At 35.4% G+C, this 19,382-nt stretch overlaps 2 protein-coding genes across 2 annotated transcripts; both read right to left on the minus strand.

Moving 5' to 3' along the window:
- Window positions 1-682: 682 nt before the first annotated feature.
- tnfrsf9b (tumor necrosis factor receptor superfamily, member 9b) lies at window positions 683-4,227 on the minus strand. Its single transcript, XM_059537321.1, has 7 exons — window positions 3,927-4,227; window positions 2,804-2,923; window positions 2,056-2,196; window positions 1,894-1,960; window positions 1,690-1,805; window positions 1,403-1,531; window positions 683-1,285 (listed from the first exon to the last, which is right to left on the minus strand). The coding sequence occupies exons 1-7, from the start codon at window positions 4,057-4,059 to the stop codon at window positions 1,143-1,145; spliced, it is 849 nt and encodes a 282-aa protein (XP_059393304.1). The 5' UTR covers window positions 4,060-4,227; the 3' UTR covers window positions 683-1,142.
- Window positions 4,228-5,104: 877 nt separating this feature from the next.
- Window positions 5,105-18,113, minus strand: LOC132126553 (uncharacterized). Its single transcript, XM_059537862.1, has 10 exons — window positions 17,671-18,113; window positions 15,868-16,606; window positions 14,738-14,884; window positions 13,965-14,089; window positions 12,592-13,017; window positions 10,797-10,850; window positions 10,654-10,701; window positions 10,334-10,544; window positions 8,775-8,954; window positions 5,105-5,585 (listed from the first exon to the last, which is right to left on the minus strand). Exons 2-10 carry the CDS (start codon window positions 16,333-16,335, stop codon window positions 5,397-5,399), a joined length of 1,848 nt encoding a protein of 615 aa, XP_059393845.1. The 5' UTR covers window positions 16,336-16,606; window positions 17,671-18,113; the 3' UTR covers window positions 5,105-5,396.
- Between the last annotated feature and the right edge of the window lie 1,269 nt (window positions 18,114-19,382).

Consider the following 19,382-nt stretch of genomic DNA (forward strand, 5'->3'; position numbering starts at 1 on the left):
AAAGACACCATAGGCATTTTATTTTATGTCTGTATAAGGGATGTCATGTCTTATTTCTGCTATTTTTGTTTTGTGCCATTCAATCGCCTTAGTTCAGCATTTTCCAAGAGTTTTAATGCACATTTGTTTTGTAAATGTGTGTTCCTCATTTTCATTTTGCAGTACTGTTTATCATTGGGAAACATTCATCTGAAGTCTTTTACCAGAATGAGAAGATTCAGGGGTTTTGCAGTTGGAAATTTAGTGGATTTAAATGAATGCTCTGCAGGGGAATTCTGATGGTGTTGAAATAAAATATCAAGCACTGTCACATCCTGACAGCCCACAATATTTCAGTGCAGAGGTCTCTGTACCCCCCACACACACTAACCTTTTGTGCATGTGCAGTTTGGCGATGACATCAACCGCATGAAGGCCTCTCTGTTCTGAAAGGCTAAAGATCATCTGAAGTCTAGATTTTTGAGGATTTCTACTTTGTTGTTTTTTGTTAACATCTTAGATATTTTCATAAAAGTCAAATTTGAGCATGAATGCCTCTTTTCTTAAAGGAAGAGTTGTCATATTTTATTTTTTTCTTTGTAACATCTTACAGGTTTTCATAATAGAAGTCTTTTGAGCACATTTCGAGACTGACCACCTCTTTTCTGAAAGTCAAGAGCTACTGAACTCATACTGAGTTTGCTCGTCTCATATTTGAGGACTTTTTCTTTTGTATAATGTTAACATGTTACATGATTTCAAAATAAAAGTCATCTGAACACATTTTGAGCATGAACATCCCTTTTCTTAAATGGCAAGAAGGCAACTGAACTTTCATATTTAAATTTCCCCACTCTTTTTCGTGTTAACATCTTAAATGTTTTTTATAATAAAAGTCATCCGCACACAATTCAGAAATGTTTGATTCTTATCAGTAAACGAAGTACAAAATTTATTGTTTCAGAACATGGGCATAATAAGAAAACATGATACATTCAATATCTTAAATACTGTACTTGAGCTACTTTAATAGCAACAAAATGGCACAAACACCATGAATGCAGTTTTAATGACAGGATTCCAGTAGAATTAAGTAAATAAATTACATAGATATTATACATCTGCTTATAACTACAAATAAACGCTCATTTATGTTCAGCTTGCTACACAACACAAGTTTGTGCTTCCAAAGGCCCGATATCCTGTGAGACCAGCGAGGCCGTCGAACTCTGACTGCTACCACCGTGTTCCTGCTGAGGAAAACAGAAGCTGGGCTCATCAAGAAGAGCCATTTGAGTCTGTCCTGCTGAGAAAAAGCCACACAGGAAAAACATGTTCATGCTAGAAAGATGCATGAAGATATAAGAGCTCTCTTGCAAACCTATATGCTGAATAACTAAAGAACGCACACAAAGATGTTTACCTGCATGAGTTTTCTTTTCAATGTGGGGTTTCTGAGTGGCCTTTCCTCTTCTCCACTCCAGGAAGAGGACTGTAGCAACAGTTATGGCTATGCTGATGAGCCCAAAGATGATGAGAATAACAGTGACCTCTGTAGCAAAGAGCAACAATGCCAATGGAAACCAACTTTAGTTTTATATCTTTTAAAAGGTAATCTTACACACACATCCTCCTTTGATGCCTGTTATCAGGGAGGTCAGTTTGAGCGTGCCACACATATTCTCTGCCATTTTTTTCTGTCATCCATACCACTTTCTGTGTCTCTTGCAGGCGACACCGATGGTTTGGTGTCTGGTTTACGGCCACAGATTACATCTGTGTATGCATTTCCAGGCACAGCTATTTGATGGTCTGGTTGCGTACATCTGTGGGTTGAGAGATACAGCGTTTAACATTGCTTATTACACTTAGCTTCATGAACAGATGAACGGAAAGATGGTAAATGCATCATACTTGGTCCAGTTCACGCAGTATTGATGGATCTTGTCAGTGAACATCCCAGGAGGACATGGCTCACAGCCTTGTGAATTCACAGAAGAAATATCTTGCAGTCAGCTGCATATTTATTTTTATTTTAAATCAAAAGACGGATCAGTTATCTTTATTCAGACTCACCTGTTGCACTGGGCTGGTGTCCCTTGCCACACTCTTCAATGCATCTAGAGCATTTGTCATTAGCACATCGATATCCCGCTTTACACTCACAAACTGTATCGCTGCTGGCGGTGCAGTTCACCTTCATCTGCCTGTTTTTACCTGAAGCGGAGAAGAGGAGCGAGACCTCATCAAAACACAAGCAGCTATTATTCATAGCATTCAAATCTGAATCTCATCTAAGTGACACTAGCGGTCACCAAAGCTGTTCTCCGCTCCTAATGTGACCGATACTGTTGCTGTTCAAACTGAAAATCATACACAAATTTATGTCATGATGACAAAATTATACCCAAAATGATATTTCGTGAAGATACAATTTCCTACTATGGAAGCTTGTTTGCAAAATTTTTTTTTTTTTTTAAATAATTGTGACTTTTTAGCTCACAATTTAGACTTTTTCCCCCTCTCAGTTGTGAGTTTGTCTGCTAATATGTCAATTCTGAATATAATTCTGAATTCTGAAATGTTTGGATTTTAACTGATCTGAAGAACTTTTAGAGTTTCTTCTCAACAAGTAAGCTGCAAGCTGATTGGTCCCTTTCCCTTAGACCCACCCACACATGTAAGCATCATCAGAAATTTTCAGTAAAGGGCCCTTTTGGCATTTATGTTTGCCAGAACACATGAACATGAAGCAGTGGGATGTAAGGACAGTCTGAACATTAGTTAAAAAGGAAAATCATATGGCCTGGATTAAATCCTGTACCTGAACACTTGTCACATATCTTGCACTGATATGGATTTCCATCAGTGATAAACTTGTCTTTTTCACACGGAGTACACAAAGTGTTTATATCTTGACCACAAGAAGTGACGAGACGGTTTCCTGCAACACACACACACATAGCTTAATAAAGCTTTAGTATTAAAAGAAATGAACATATAAATTGATGAAGAATACTTAATGCACTGTTTCTAGTACACTAAACTAATAAATAATTACTATGCTTATTTGTAGTAAAGGAGAAAAAAACAATAGCCTAATTTAAATAACATATTAATTAAAATAACAAAAAAAAAAAAAGAAACATAGAAGCATCTTCACACATGGACCTCAGTCTGTATTCTACGTCAGACAGAGTTTCCTTCCAGTGTATCACATCTCTGATGCACGATAATCAAATCGAAAGTGAACCTCAGATGTAGTTTCTATCATATGATCGCACATGATCATGAGGAAACTGAGACGCACTTTTTATTACAGTATGATCTTCATATGTACTTAGAGACAGACTGGATACTATGAACTATATTTACATTGACTTGTGTGCTTGATAACACACTCTCATTAATATTCTCCTAGTAATTCTTTTTCCAGTTTTGGGGTTTCATCATTTCAAAACACCTTCTCCATCACCTCTCATGAAAATATAAAATGCATTCAAAATCATATGCCAGAAATTAAATAGATAAAAATTGTCATTTGTTCTCCATTGACAGTACATTGATATTAGTTGTATTATTAAATCTAACTAAAATACTACATTTTACGTTGTATTTTTTAAGTATATCATGGTACAAAGTTGTTTATTTTTCTCTATTTCTTCTTTTCCCTGCAATTGTTCTTTTTTTCAGTTTACAGCAATAAACAATAAGCAATCTTTAAAGTTTTTTTTTTTTAACCAAATGCACCTTTTATAAGGGGCTTGAGGCTAAAATTAGAATATAAGGAGCTTGAGGCTAAAAGGAGGAAGAAGAAAAAATATTTTAGTCTGATTTTTAGGACAACTTTGATGAAAGTTGAACTTTGATCCACTTCAAATGTTGAGAAGTGTATAAATTATCGTGTCGTTTTATCCTAAAGCTGATCATTCCTTTTCAAAACTCACCTGGTTTACACTTCTTACAGCATTTTATATTGGAGTCCCTCAAATCAAAGTCCAGACATCCAGATTCCACACTGTGTCCTGCAGCCAGAACCAGGACAGACGCAGCCAGGATCAGTCCATGGAGCAGCTTCATCCTCCACGACAAGCCGTCTGTTAACACACTTCTACACACACACGTCTCTGACAGAAGACTGATCTGCTCTTGTGAGCTGCGTCTATACAAAGTCTGTAGAGCTCACACGTGAAATGACATTTGTAAGTTCCTCAGCGTCACACAAATACGCCCACACGCACACACACACACACACACACACACACACACACACACACAAAAGAGACGCATAACCTGTGTTTGAGTGACTCATCAGCTTTTTTGACAAGCTAGTTCAATGATGACAAGCTAGTTCAAAGTACAGGGATATTCCTTTTGCTTTGGTAATAAAATAATGTCTTTAATTTCTTTTTCTTTTTTTAAAAAAGGGGAACCACAACCACTGTGAAATCTAAGCCATTTACTGTAACTATATTTTATATCAGGGAAAACAACGCAGTGATTAACATTTACAATTACAATCCACTGCTCCCCCCTCCCAATATTGAAATATAATTTTCTATTGTCACATAACCAATTTGTTTTCTATTTCTGTTTAATCCAGAAAGGTCTAATGGTTTAGTCAACATGAAATTAAAAATGACTTGATTGGAGGAAAAAAAAAAAGAGAAAATAATTTTTACTCTTGAAAGAAGGATTTACTTTGAAACAATTTTCACTCAAAAACTGCTAGTAAATTTTACAAATAACTACAAAGAAACATCAAGTAACACAACTGAATTACGGTAAACATAAAATTTTGTAAAAAAGACAAGTATTTTCTTAGAAAAAATACTGCAGTAGCCTAATTTTAGTTTTATTTACAACTTTGAAAACATTTTTTTACAGTCTTTATATATATATATATATATATATATATATATATATATATATATATATATATATATTATTTTTTATTTTTATTTTTTTTGTAATGATTCATCACTGCATATTATTCAAAGGAAATAATAATGTGTATAATTTATAATCTCTGAAAAAAAAAAAAAAAACTTTCCTTTTTGACCAGTGTATGTACAAAAGTTAAATGTACACAGCATATTTAAATGAAACAAACCAGCCTCTAAAATTCTTTGTGGTATTCGATTTTATAAATCTTTTTAAAATGTTAAACGGTAGGCAGTATAAACATCTGGCCTTCAAAATTCAAAGACAGTCCATCCCATCGTTCAATAACACCTAAATCAGGCATATATTAATAGCCAAAGTGTAACATCACTGCTGATAAATATTTATTCTCTGTAAGCAGGAAAATCCCCTTTTACCTGCAGCCCAATTATTACAGTGACATTTACATATTTAAATCTGTGGGAATTATTGTAACACTGGTGATGTCATCGCCTGGGCTTTCCTGCATAACATCAGTGATCCTCCTCGGTTCTATGGCTTCTGAACGGAAGTCTCCATGTCTCCCTCTGCAGGCCAAAGCTGGGAGTTCTGAATCCCGGTGTGAACACACTGGGCATGCTCCTCAACAGTCCCGATTTAACCTCATCATTTCTCTTTTTCATAAGTGCCAGAGCTGGAGTCAGGGGCAGATTATCACAGTTCTGAAAGACAACAGAAGTGGGTCATTTCCTAGAGCTCTAAAGGAACATCTGGCTCATTTACTCCCTTTAAGAGTAACTGCCAAATAAAATTAAATAAAATTAAATAAATTCTAGGAGGATGAACTTCTGATTATGCATTAACAATAGTGTTATTGCCTTAAAAAGTAATTGCAAGAGTTCTTAAGAAACAATCACAGTAATGTAATGTTTAATGTAATATTTGTTTGAGTTGTTTTTATACTCTTACTATTCAAAAGTTTGGGGTTGATACGATTATTTAAATATTTTTGAAAAAAGCATCTTTGGCTCAACATTTATTTGATCAAAAAATATAGTAAAACAGTAATATTGTGAAATATTATTACAATTTCACACAGCTGTCTATTAACTGAATGTGAATTAAAATGTATTTTATTCAGTGATGGCAAAGTTGAATTTTTAACATTATTACTCCAGTCTTCAGTGTCATGGTCTTTCAGAAATATGGTGCTCAAGAAACTTTTCTTATTTTTATATATCTTGGAAACAATTGTGCTGCTTATTTAATTTTATTTATTTATCCATTTTATTGAAATTGGTATTAATTTAAATGAATGTTATTTTTGATCAATTTATTGCACACTTCTTGCATAAAAAAAAAAAAAAAAAAAAAACCTTACTGAACCTTAAAGGGATACTCCGCCCTGAAGTGAAAACTTTGTCATTAATCACTTTAAGATATTGTGGATGAAAACCTGGAGGCTTGAGACTGTCCCATAGACTGCCAAGTAAATAACAGTGTCAAGGTCCAGAAAAGTATGAAAATCTGACATCAGACGTGCAACCTGGGTTATATGAAGCAATGGGAACACTTTTGTAAGCGAAGAAAACAAAATTAACAACTTTATTCAATAATTCCTTTGTCAACGGTCTCCTCTGTGCATGTCACTCCATATCACCGTGCTGCGTGTGCTCTTCTCACAGTCTCAAGCCTCCAGGTTTTCATCCAAAATATCTTAAATTGTGTTCTGAAGACGAACTGAGCTTTTACGGGTTTGGAACGACATGGGGGTAGGTGATTAACCCTCTGGAGTCTAAGGGTATTTTTGGGGCCTGGAGAAGTTTTGTAATGCCCTGACATTTGTGCTTTTTTCAGTTTCTTATAAATATCTGAATGGGTAAAGTCTAATCTCACTGTAAACAGCACAAACTGGGCTATAATAATATGTAAAATGCATGTATGTACATGATTGTGTTTTTGAGAAAAAAAATATTATGCGTGGTTAGTGAAAAACTAAAAATGTTAAAACACTTGAAAAAGGCAAAAAAACACATAAAGAACATTGGTTCCCGGGATTTTTGAGAACTGGAGCTTGTAGCCTAGAATTTTTCTTTCTAAATTATGTGAAAATCATCTTGTTTACTCACTTACAGAAAACAATATATTGATTTACATTTTCTAAGACACTTTTTGTTGGTAAAAGTCATATGCGAGTAGGCGTCAACTATCATGAATATCATTGTGATTTACACCTGAGAAGACAAAAGACCTGCATAATGAGCTGCATAATGAGCCTTTCAGTCATCTGTGCCACTGTGAGGGAGGTGTTAAAAGAAAGAATGTGAGAACAAAATAAATCTATATAATTTTATGTTTGTAGTTTATTTAGAATATATTTAATTATCTCACAACATAATTTAATATCCACTTGGGGGAGCAGTTAAACAGTTTATCAGGAACAATCAAAGCTGACTTTCAAACAAATTATTTGGCATGCTTACTCCAGTCACACAATCCTTTAGAAATCCTTTTAACAATCTTATTTTCTACAAAAAAAACATTTATTGTTGTTATTATTATCATTATTATTATTATTAATGTTGAAAAGAGCTGAGAATATTTTTTAGATTTTTTAGGGGGAATAAATTGAAAGAACAGCATTGTTTTTACATTTGTTAGCCTACAGTTATTTATTTGTTACATTTTTTACATCAAGCTTTTGAATGGTATAGTATTGTATATTGTTATTGAAACTTCATAATGTTTCACTTGATTATATATTTAGTCAGGAATTATAGTTTGGAAAAAGTCTTTGGAAAAAGTCTAACTAGTAAAATGTTTACACTATATGTGAAAACTAGTACAAGTATATAAATAAATAAAAAGAGACTTACTCATGTTTATGATCTCTGCTGAATAAAGTGCTTCATTCTTTTTTTTTTTTGAGGAAATCCATTTCTCAAATCCTCAACCACATGACATCTTTTTGGGGTGAATAATGTCGTATTCCTCTCATCGCGAAGCAAACAGTAAAATAAAAACTTGAAGAACAGTCTGGCTGCTTTTTCTTCTGTTATGGGCGTATTCAAGCCGCGCGCTTCAGTTTGAATCTGAATAGTGCGTTCAGCGCGGGGGCGTGGTCACATTAGATATAATGAAGGGAGACATGAAAAACAGACATCGCATTGTTTTCATATGGATTACTTTATCACAGAAAATCATTTTCGGCAGCACTTGTTTAGTTTAAAAGTAGACATGTCAAGCTTTCTATAGATATCTCTCTCATGTCTCTACCTTGAATATTCACGGAGTTACAGTTCATATTAATGACGTGTTTGTAAATAAAGATCAGCGCAGACAAAGGCTGCAGACAGCACACCTTGTTTGTTATCTTTATTTTATAAGTGCACAAAGTTTTGTTGTTATTATGTCTGTATCCAAAAAAGTAGACCCTTTACAGATTCGATTGATGTATTGCTCTTATTTGTATGATTAAAACTGAAAGTGTAATTTAAGTTCTTTTCGGGGTTATCAGGAGAAAATGACTCAAAACGCGTATCCGCGTTAATCGACTCGAAAGTTTCCATTTTGGGGTGGAGTATCCCTTTAAATCTGTGTTTACTTTTGTGTGATGCTGTCTATTTTAAATGTAGAATATTTCTCTTCTAGACTTCAGTTGTACATGTTTTTACTGTACACATGTTTACTGTTTACTGAAGAATAATTTTTAACTGACAACAAACAGGCCACAGATGTGGTTCACGGAAATAAATTCAAAATAACAATGTTCTGTTAATAATGACATGGAATATGCCTGAAGTATCAGTGGTGACATGAGAGCTTTAATGGTTCTTTTAGTGCTAACTGTGTGTTTATCTGACAGGTGGCACAGAAAATGTATAGAAATGAGAAATCTGGTTCTCGCTTACGGTGGTTCGAGGGTTTGATGGCGCGTCTTGGCGTGAATTGAGGTCTAGTGTGGATTTGCTGACGCCTGGCGCCAGGTTGTCTGTTCTCTTCTGTCCTGAGGAACTCGCACGTGCATTGACCCGCTTAAGAATGTCACTCAAAGTGCTGAAAGTCTTGCTCCGTGACAGTTCTGATGACTTCTGTGAGAAAAGCAAACAACATCCCTTAACTACACTAAAATCACTGTAATGAATGGCATTGAGTGACCTGCGGCTTTCATAAAATGGTGGCTATGAGAGCAATAATAACAAAAAAGGATTTATACATGTGTAATGTGTGTCTGTGTTTACACAAAGCTCTGGCATGAAACTCTAGATGGCGCAGTCCAATATGTCTAACTTAAAAGGGTCATATGATGAGATTTCAAGTTTTCCTTTCTCTTTGGAGTGTTACAAGCTGTTCATGAATAGATAAGATCCCTAAAGTTGCAAAGACTTAAGTCTCAAACCCATAGAGAAAATCTTAATAAAAGTTTAGACTCGTCCACGCCCTAACTAACTCTAACTCACAGACTGTAAGTATGTTTTCATATTTAAAGATTTTGCCTCTGATAATTCAAACGTGAGTTTTGAGCAGTATAACATTAGGGTAGCACTTTTTGTTTGTCATTTCTCCGATCAAACATGCAAACATGGTTTTATGTTTTTGCAGCGCGACGCAAAGGGTAAAAAGACAGTATAAGTCATTATGATCAGTTATTATGTTCTCACTGGATGCAACAAATGTCTCATTTGTAATGGGTTTTATTGGTTTTGTCTTGTCGTGCAGGGAGGTGGGTAGCATTTCCGTCTCACGCTTGAGGCATTCAGCCAATCACAACGCACTGGATAGCTGACCAATCAGAGCACACCACACTTTTCAGACCGATGAGCCTTGTAAAAATCAATGCGTTTCAGGAAGGCGGGGCATAGAGGAGAAACAATAATCTACAGTATGTGGAAAATAATGTGTGTTTTTTTTACCTTAAACCACATAAACACATTTCATTACACCAAATACACAAAATAATGTTCTTTTTTTAGCAAAGTCATATGACCCCTTTAATATGACATAATGACATCATTATCACTTGTCACTGCTGATTGGTTCTCTCCTGTATCGGTAGCCAGTGAGTTTGCTGCTCATCATTAAAATACTTATTTAGTGCTTGTGGTAGCACTTAAAGCATATGAGAGGGGACCCCCCTTAAAATGCGATTGGGCTAGTTTTGAGTAGAAATTGGTTGGGTGTTTGTTAAGAAAACCTGGCAACCCTGCTCTTCACCTTCCCCAGCTCCACCTGTATAGATCTTCTACAAATTAATCTTTGTTGTCATGAATAATGACTTGGAAGGATGAATAATGTATAATTGAATTCAACAATACAAAAATTGTTTACATTCAATTACATAATAATATTACATTAATATAGAATTTATTTAACATGCATATATAGGCTATTTTATGGGAGCTAAGAATCTGGTTCATGCAATCAAATTTTAAGGCTGAACATCGTTATATGTTAACATACAGCAGCATACCTTCAAATTAGCTTGTGTGGGTCCTTCAGGGTTCATCTTATCTCCTAAAACTCTGTCCCTCCTCTGGTAAGGCTCTCGTCTCCCGGAGGCCCCGAGCTCTTCCTCTGATGTCATGTCCATATGGTGAGCCCGAGATTTGTACACAGGAAACCTCTCCTCACTTTCCGCATTCAGTAGAGGATACGTGATTCTGTCAGGGATCTGTAGAGGCCTTTGGATGAAAGAGATTAGCACAACTTTTGTTAACATCTATTCAAATATTTGTATTTCGCTATACTGGTCTTTCTGAATGTCTCTTTTGGACCGGTTGTAATATTTACCTGTTCACCACCTCATTGGAATGTATATCTCCTGGAGAATAATGTCGCCTACAACAGAAGACCATGTGTGTTAAGCACAAACACATCTAACAATACATCTGTATGGATGAAATTACATAATAAGCCTTTTGAGAAATACCGACCTTGGTCTTTGATATTCTGTATGCCTTATATCTGACAGAAACATTGAACTAAACCTGAAATGCAATGAGATAAGACATAAGTAAACATGTTTGTATAGAAAAAGCCTTCTGGAATGAATATTTGACCCAAATCTGAAATACAATAGGAAGTAACTTCAGGATTGTGATCTTTAAAGTTATCGCAGCTTAGAGAATATGAAATAATATTATAAAACGGATTGTATTATTGTAACAACTATAACAACGTATTGCTGTGTCTGTGTGTTGCTCGGTAACCACTTTGTTTGCAACCACAACCGTTTCTGAGGAACTACATTGTTTGGCGGAACAATAATGTATTTATTGTATATATATATATATTTGCTTTGTTTTATTTAGTGAAACCTCACTACGTGTATGGAATAACCATTTTATAAAAGCAATAAGTCCAGTGAAGCTGTGGTTTACAGTGAATTTATTACAGCTCCGTGTAATGCCTAAAGGTATTTGCACACGGAGTCCAACATTTTTGGTTGCATTTTTTCGTTTCGTTTTTTTTTTTTTTTTTCGTTATCCCTTCCTATCAAAATCTTTCTACGAATGCGAAAAATGTAACTGAAAAAAGTTTTGGAGGCAGTGTGTAAATGTGATTGACACAATGTGAGGTCGTATTTACTTTTAACGTGCGAAAATTTCAGACGAGAATTTCAGATACAGTATTCAATGTCCTTAACAATGCCCTATAGCTTTTATAAATCAAAAAGTCCCTTTAAGACAAGTCACATCACTCGGCATCTCTGAAATGCCTCTCAGGCATGCAATGCAATCTCTTTATTTGGGAAACATCAAATTTTCTAAAAAGTGTTCACTAAGCTTGCAATTAAATTTCATATTTGAAATCACCAAAGAAATCTGACAACTGTGTCATAAATGTTTATATACTTATATACTTTATATAATTATATACTTTATAATTGCCTTTATTTGCAATTATACACAAATCTAACAAATTTGTAAAAGTTTAAGACAGTGATGTCTACATTGTATTTTCACAACATCACAAAATAATATTATATTTAGTCAAATTATATTGTTTATCATAACACTTTCAGGACAGCTAATTCTTTTTTAAGATTTATTTTAAGCGTTTTTACCTTTTTTATCATAAGACAGATCATAATAAGGAGGGCGGTATCAGGAAAGGTCCTTGAGTCAGGATTCGAACTCGGGACGCCCTTAAGCGCAAAAGCACTGAATGTCGATATAGCTGTATTATGATGTCATAAGACCGTTGATCTTCGAAACAGAAATGACGATCTTTTTGATGAATTCTGAAAAAGCGTCAGGACGATGAGGAAGAGACGAATTGTTGAATAAAGTCGTTACTTTTGTTTTCTTTGTGCACAAATATTATTCTTGTAGCTTCATAAAATTACGGTTGAACCACTGATGTCACATGTTTTTTTTTTTTATATCGTTGTCCTTGTTTCTGGACCTTGATCGTGTCAGTTGCGTTGCTGTCTATGCAGGGTCATGGATTTCATCTAAAATATCTAAATATGTGTTCTGAAAAGGAACGAAGGTCTTATGGGTTTGGAACAACATGATGGTGAGTAATTAATGACAAATTAAAATTTTCATTTTAGGGTGAACTATCCCTTTAAATTGTTGCTATTTTTTCCAAACTAATCTGTTCAAAGGCTACTTAAAAGAGTTGTTTTTGTAGTCTTCTCATATTTTGTGTGAGCACTATTCCTTTAAGTGACTGTGACACAATCACTTAAAATGTAATTAATGTGCACTATGCTTTACTTACTTGCCGTCCTCTGGATAACCTTGCACAAGTCTGCTGTTGAAGTCATTGTAGGGAGGCTCCCATCTTCCCGGATGTCTGTCCAGCTGGTGTCGATGATGAAAGGGCACCTCAGCAGCATCAGGTGGACTAAGAGGGCTGTTCGAGAATCTCTGGATGACCCCCATCGCCTCCCAGTCCAGGAACCGGTCAGTAGGTGGAGGTGGAGGACTAGAGATGAACTCTGTGAGTTCGACTTTATTAATGTTCAATGGCTGTAGTTTTTTTAATATTTTGGGCTCGGTTGCTTGTTTTCCAGTTTTCCATGCATCTGGGATTGGGAGAGAGTCAGCGTAGAGGATCCTAAACTCACGATCGAAAGATTCAACCACGCGGCCGCTTAAGACTGTGACGAGCTGACGGTGCAAGTGAGCATCGCTCCAGCTAAGACTGACCAGGACACAGAAAACAAATCAAGAGATTATAAAGGATTTCGAAGTGGTACAACTCCCAAAAAGTAGCACCATAAATTCTAGCCTAATATAAATCGTCCATATGACTCGTGCACAATTCAAAACTCATTCTTCCACATATTTCAAACATGGCGTCTCATTGCGCACTTGGCTCTTGACAGCCAACAACGTGCTTTCAATGTGATTGTCAGTCTTTATTAACAGTAGGCTACAATTCAAAATGTTGGGGTCAGTAAGATTTTTTTTTTTTTTTTTTTTTTAGAAATTAATACTTGTATTCAGAAAGGATGCATTAGATAATATTACTGAATATTTAAATGCTGTTCTAAAAAACCCTGGAAAAAAAGATCATGGTTTCCACAAAAATATGAAGCAGCATGTTTTCAACATTGACAATGTTTCTTGAGCAGCAAATCAGCAGACTGATTTCTGAAAGATTGTGTGACACTAAATATTGGAGTAATGATGCTGAAAATCCAGCTTTGCCTCAGAGATTACATCTTAAAATATATAAGAGATTACATCTTAAAATATATATTCAAATAGCAAACTATTCAAAAGTGTAATATTTCAATATTTCATTTTCACTATATATTTGGAAAAATAAACGCAGCCTCTGCGAACATAAGAGAGTTCTTAAAAAGTAAAAATAAAAAAATACCTTTTTAACAGTTGTGTACTTTAACAGCTGTGAAAGAGATGAACAAATTGTTCCCACAAACTGTTAACTTGTCTAATTGTCTGTATAATGTAGGGGTGGTGTGGCTTATACAGTAGTCTTTAAAGGTATGAGCTGGCAACCCAAAAGCTGGTTCAAATCCAGGAATGTTCCCACCCATGTTCCCTAGAACAAGTCTTCAACCGCAGCGAATGTGTTTCTTAGCTGATTTATGAGCTCTATTACTGTATAAAACCGTTCTTTACCTGTAGCTCCCAAAGATCACCGTCTCCAGATCCACCAACACAAAGTTGTCCTTCAGTTCTCCGACCACCATCTTAGTGTCGCGCGTCAGGTACTTTTTACCTCCAAGAATGCGCACCATGATATTCTGGAACATGTGGAAGAGACTCCCGTGAACTACATTGCAAAACCGAATGTTTGAGAACCTTTTCTCATGAATTTATAGCTCAAGCGATTGTTCCGTTGATTTCCGATGCATTGAAAACTTTAGGAATTTCAGCTTTTAACCAAAGGTCAGTTCCTGTTAAGTTTCAGAGATGTGGAGTGATTTAAACCCAAGCACGTCAATCATCTGCACCAGATGAATGTGGCTGAACCTGTTCATCACTGCTTTGAGAGGTCTACTACTTCATACTTACAGAGACAGAAAGAGAAATATAATCTGTGATGGAGAGTTACATTTGCTAACAGATGCAGAAGGTGTGTCTAGGTCTTTTGTTTAGAGGAACAGCCTAAAGGTCAGTCTGTTAAGGTGTGCATGGAGGTTTTGTGGTCTAAAGGTTGTATAACTGGCTTTAATATTATAATAAAAGATTTTTTTAATGCTAATCACGCTAAGAAAAGTGGTTCTTTTAAAAACTGTTCATAAAAAGTTACTTTGCGGACACTAAAATTGTTCTTCGACCTTTATTTTAAGTCTTGTCAGTTAACTGAAATAAAGTCAGTCTACTTTTTTCCAAGGTACAACTTTTTATTCGTTTTTTAAATTTGGATTTAGTTTACTATATCCACTCACTGGATGTTGAAGCCGGTGCAAAAAGCAGTTCTCTTCCGCGGTTCTTTTGTTGAGGATGATGTAGACAGGAACCCCCCGTGATGCAGCGATTTGGAGGTCACCAATCACAGCGCTGTCCGACAATTTATCGGTTACAACAGCAATCAGCTGTCCAACACAAATGCAAAAAAACATATATTTATGTATGTTTACAGGAAACTTCATATGCAACATCATTCTAAAGTGTCTGCTTTTAAAATAGTTCTGTGTAACAAAATCTGTTAAATGTATAGATTAAAAAAGGCAGTTGTGGCTGCCAAAATATTTCCATGAAGAAGAAAAAAAATACAGTAGCATGCATTCCAGCTACAAGTTCAAGTTAATACTAATACAGTATTCATAAGTATATAGATAATGTATAATCATACTGTATATAGAAGTTGCACAAAACATATAAAACACCATTTTGGTAACACACACGAAACTAAAATAAAGCAATAAACATTAATTTAAAAACATAAGACATAACATAAAACCAAAATGTACATAACCAAAAAGAAAATGAACTATTTCAATGAAAAACCATGACATTTGAAGTGTCACACAGGGAATTCTGGGAATGTCAGTTTACAGTTTTTCATTGTAATTTATAATTCTTTTTGCCATTTCATTTCTAAATTACTGTTCTGTAAAGTTTCTGTAGCATTTTAACCATTAAAATTAAGATAATTATTTTCCAAATTCAAACCATGTTTCAAAACCATGAAGATAACTACAATAACAACTATATGCATTGTTTATTATTGTCGACTGCCACTTTAAATGCTCTAGCTCCAGCTCAGGTGCATTCTGATTGGCTGTCAATGGTTTTAAGGTTTTATGGATCAGCTGGGAAAAAAACAAGATTCCAATGACCTCATTCCTCTGTGCTGCTATCACTATAGTTGTATTGTGAATCTGCTATTTCTTTAAATTAAGAATTACATTTTAAATCCATATCTTTATTGTTGTAGTAACCATCATTCTTGGTCTGATGGACCTTAAGGTCAACCTCTTTGTTTTAGCTCCAAGGATCTGGGCTGCATTTCCCCAAAGCATCATAACCCTAAGTAGATCACAGAACCATTGAGAACGCTTTTGAGAAAACTTACCTTAGTGGCTCCTTGTAGGTGTCTCCTGAGGATTTCCCGTATGGTGGGCATCTGCTCTGCAGGAGGGTTGGTGTAGACGTGAATCTGTCCCATGTCCATCCAGATTGTCTTTTCCGGCCATCCCAGTTCCAAGCATGGCGCCGGAGTGTCGGACTCTGTGGGAAAATAATGTCCAGAGAAGTCCTCCCCATCAGAGCCGACCTCCACCTCACCGTTTCCATCCTCCTGGTTTGCATCGCTTTGATGATAGTCTTCGGCCCAGCCGGAGATCTGGTTCACTTCGCCAGGGGACAGGAACGATCCGATTTGCTCTTGGTGGAGTTTGGTGTAGAAAGCCTCATGACCGGAGCTCACTAGGCTTTCCACACAATAGCGCTCCTCCTCGCAGTGCAAGAAGTCCGGACTAGACTCTGTCAGTGGAGTGAAGACGATGCTCTCGTTGAGGCTCTGCTCTTGAGTGTTTGACATGATTGGAGCCTGAAGACGGTTGGAGATATCCTTCTACTACTAGGAAAATGACTGGAAAATTACATGTTGACATGTAAACAACAACTGACAGCTGTTCTAAGTTACTTGGAGGAGGGGGTTGGAGAATTATTTAGATAGTTGAGGTTCTTCTTCATGTGTTGAATATTTAACCCTTTTTAAACACCTGTAGAAAGGCTGGATACTTCATGGTGGAATTGTTGCCATCGTCCCGGGACGATTTAGAGAGCTTTGAAATGACCTGGAATACAGACTTGAGGGAAAACAACAACATTAGTTTTTTGAAAAAGAGATGAGTTTAATAATATTGAATGTGCACCTGTGGTGTACTTTAATACAAAAAAAGCACTTGCAGATAATGTAATATTAATTAAATAAAAGGTTATGTGTGCTTAAAGAAAGTTACTATTTAAAATGTGCATATTTTAATAATGTCAAATTAAAAGTATACTTTTAAGGTATATTTTAAGTAATGTTTTTATAAACTTGCCATGCTTTAAAGAAGTACACTTATTTAGACTAGCATACTAAAGCACAGTACCTTACTTGATTATAATTTTAACTGCAGTATTTAATATTTCATTTAAAGTTAATATGTTGAACAACATCATTACAAATGTGTAAAATACATGACAAATACATAAAAAAATACATGAAATACAAGTATTAATAGAAATTATATATTTCAGTTTACCATAAATGTACACACTGACTATATTTCAAAAGACAGTAATTATACAATTGCATATAATAATGTACTTCAGTGAACCAGTTAAAGTTTAGCTCACTGCATTTAACGTAAAAATAAACTACGGGTTATTTTTATTATTATTATTTAATTGCAATTAACATGCAGTTAAGTGTCTGAGAACATTACATCCAGTTCTCACTTAAGTATATGCTTTAAAATGAATAAAGACTATTTTTTAAAGTAAACTTAAGTGTACTTCTTTTCCACAAGGACCAATCTGAAATAAAATTACAAGCATATTTTAGCAAACTTTAACCATATTAACCATATTTCAAGAGACAGCAGAAGTTATTATGAAATTAAATATAAATATGTATTAAGTCCTAAGCATTTCAAAAGCACTCATAAAGTTCAGCCAGTTGCATTTGAACTTTTATACATCTACCTTTAATTACACATAACATGCAATTAAGTCTCCAAAAACTTTACACTAAGTTCGCACTTAAGTACTAAATATTCTTTTTAAAAGTAATATTTTTTAAATATAATACGCTTTGTATATTTGATGCCAAAATCTATTTTATACCAACACTTTACAAGATAATGTACTAAAAGTCAAGGCTTACCTGTCTGTCTCTCTCAAACACCCTCAGTCCATTGACTCTTTCCATCAAGTTCTGTCATATCGCTGCTATCTCCTCCCATTCTAAATGGCCTCTCTCTGTCTGGTGTTAAATTACTCCCCGTCATCAGCCAATGTGAGCAGCTAGTCATCACTGCAATCTGCCCATTTTTAGCTTTCGCCCAAATCCTCGTCTTAAGTCAGAATATCACCAGCAAACCATCCCCAAAACATGCTCTGGTCTCCCTCAGCCTAAATCTGATTTTAGATTTCTTTCCTTGTTGTGTCTTTAGTAAACACTTCCCTGTGGCCGGCTCGCTATCGTGACTGGTTCTACCAGCTGAGCCAGTCTTCTCCGGGGAGCAGAGATTGAGACCTTCCTTCCCTCCCAGCTACAGTCAAAAGGGGGCGAGGCTGGAACTCAACACCTGCTAGCGCTCTCTTTTCACATCATACACCTCTGGTTGCGTGGGCATGAGGTTACAAGAATATAAGATATTAAGACACGTGCAGGGAAGCTACATGTTCGAAGGAGTGTTTTAATCCACTGAAGAAAGTATGCAGAGCTCACCTTTGCTCACCTTTGGGTTTTGCATGAGCAAGTTACTGGAATGCATGCTACTCATGCAATTAATGCACACATTCCTCTTTAATCACCACATCTATGTGCAGTGCCATATTTATTTTGTGCCTAGACAGAATCAACAGTGCTTTTCAAAGCAAAGAATGTGTAGTATGATGGTCTATTGTCATGCTGATAAGTCAACTAAACACAATGATAAAGATTTGTTAGAACATTAAGTATTTCAATTAGCAGATTGGTACAAAATAACAACTATTTTTACTGATTGAATCTCATTACTGTGTAAACCACTTAAAGAGAACCATGACTTACTCGATATCAAACATTTTCTAGTGGACACTTGTCGATCCTACTTGAACTGCAGCATTTTTGTGGAACGATTGTTCTTTTTCTGTTTATTCATTGTTGCACTGAAGGTTTCCTCTAACCTGAAACATCATATCTTCTGTTGTCATTGTTAAGAAATATTTTATTTATAAAGTTTGCATACATAAAAGCATAATACAAATGCACATGGGCACATATTTAGGATTGGAAAATAAGACAGTATTAAAGTTTCCAGTTTTGGGAATTCTGACAGTTTGATTTGTAAGAAACTTTTCTGTGTTTTTTACACTCCAGTTTCCTTAAAGCATTATTTAAAGTAACAGTTCACCCAACAATGAAAATTAGCTGAAAATTTGTTTATTCATGGGATCAGATTTGGAGAAATGTAGCATTGCACCATTTGCTCACCAATGGATCCTCTGCAGTGAATGGGTTCCGTCAGAATGAGAGTCCAAACAGCTGAGAAAAACACCACAATAATCCAAAAGCCATCCAGTACGTCAGTAACATCTTGTGAAGTGAAAAGAGGCACATTTCCCATAAACAAATCAATTTTTGAGGCCTTTTCATTTTAAACTGTCGCTTCTGGACAAAATATCAGTTCATAATTCATAACAATGCTTCCTCCAGTGAAACAGTCCATCTCCTGTTGTTCTCTCACATCAAAATCTACTGAAATATTTGTTTAGAACCATATTGGACTGCTTGTAAACGGTGTGCATATTTCTCTCCTGATTCAGACTAGACGACTGTTTCACTGGAGAAGTAAATATTATGGATAGAGGAGTCAAATTTTAGCTAGGACA

This window comes from Carassius carassius, chromosome 44 (genome assembly GCF_963082965.1).
Source record: "Carassius carassius chromosome 44, fCarCar2.1, whole genome shotgun sequence".
Lineage (NCBI taxonomy): Eukaryota > Metazoa > Chordata > Actinopteri > Cypriniformes > Cyprinidae > Carassius > Carassius carassius.

What these genes read in the sequence shown, in the direction of transcription:
- tnfrsf9b (XM_059537321.1), bottom strand. Translation starts at nt 4,059, where the DNA reads ATGAAGCTGCTCCATGGACTGATCCTGGCTGCGTCTGTCCTGGTTCTG. An exon ending in CTGTAAGAAGTGTAAACCAG is followed by an intron (nt 2,924 to 3,926) that starts GTGAGTTTTGAA and finishes TGTGTGTTGCAG; the next exon opens with GAAACCGTCTCGTCACTTCT. An exon ending in GATATGTGACAAGTGTTCAG is followed by an intron (nt 2,197 to 2,803) that starts GTACAGGATTTA and finishes TCTCCGCTTCAG; the next exon opens with GTAAAAACAGGCAGATGAAG.
- LOC132126553 (XM_059537862.1), bottom strand. Translation starts at nt 16,335, where the DNA reads ATGTCAAACACTCAAGAGCAGAGCCTCAACGAGAGCATCGTCTTCACT. An exon ending in ACAGAATATCAAAGACCAAG is followed by an intron (nt 10,702 to 10,796) that starts GTCGGTATTTCT and finishes CTTCTGTTGTAG; the next exon opens with GCGACATTATTCTCCAGGAG. An exon ending in CATCAAACCCTCGAACCACC is followed by an intron (nt 5,586 to 8,774) that starts GTAAGCGAGAAC and finishes GTTGTCTTTCAG; the next exon opens with AACTGTGATAATCTGCCCCT.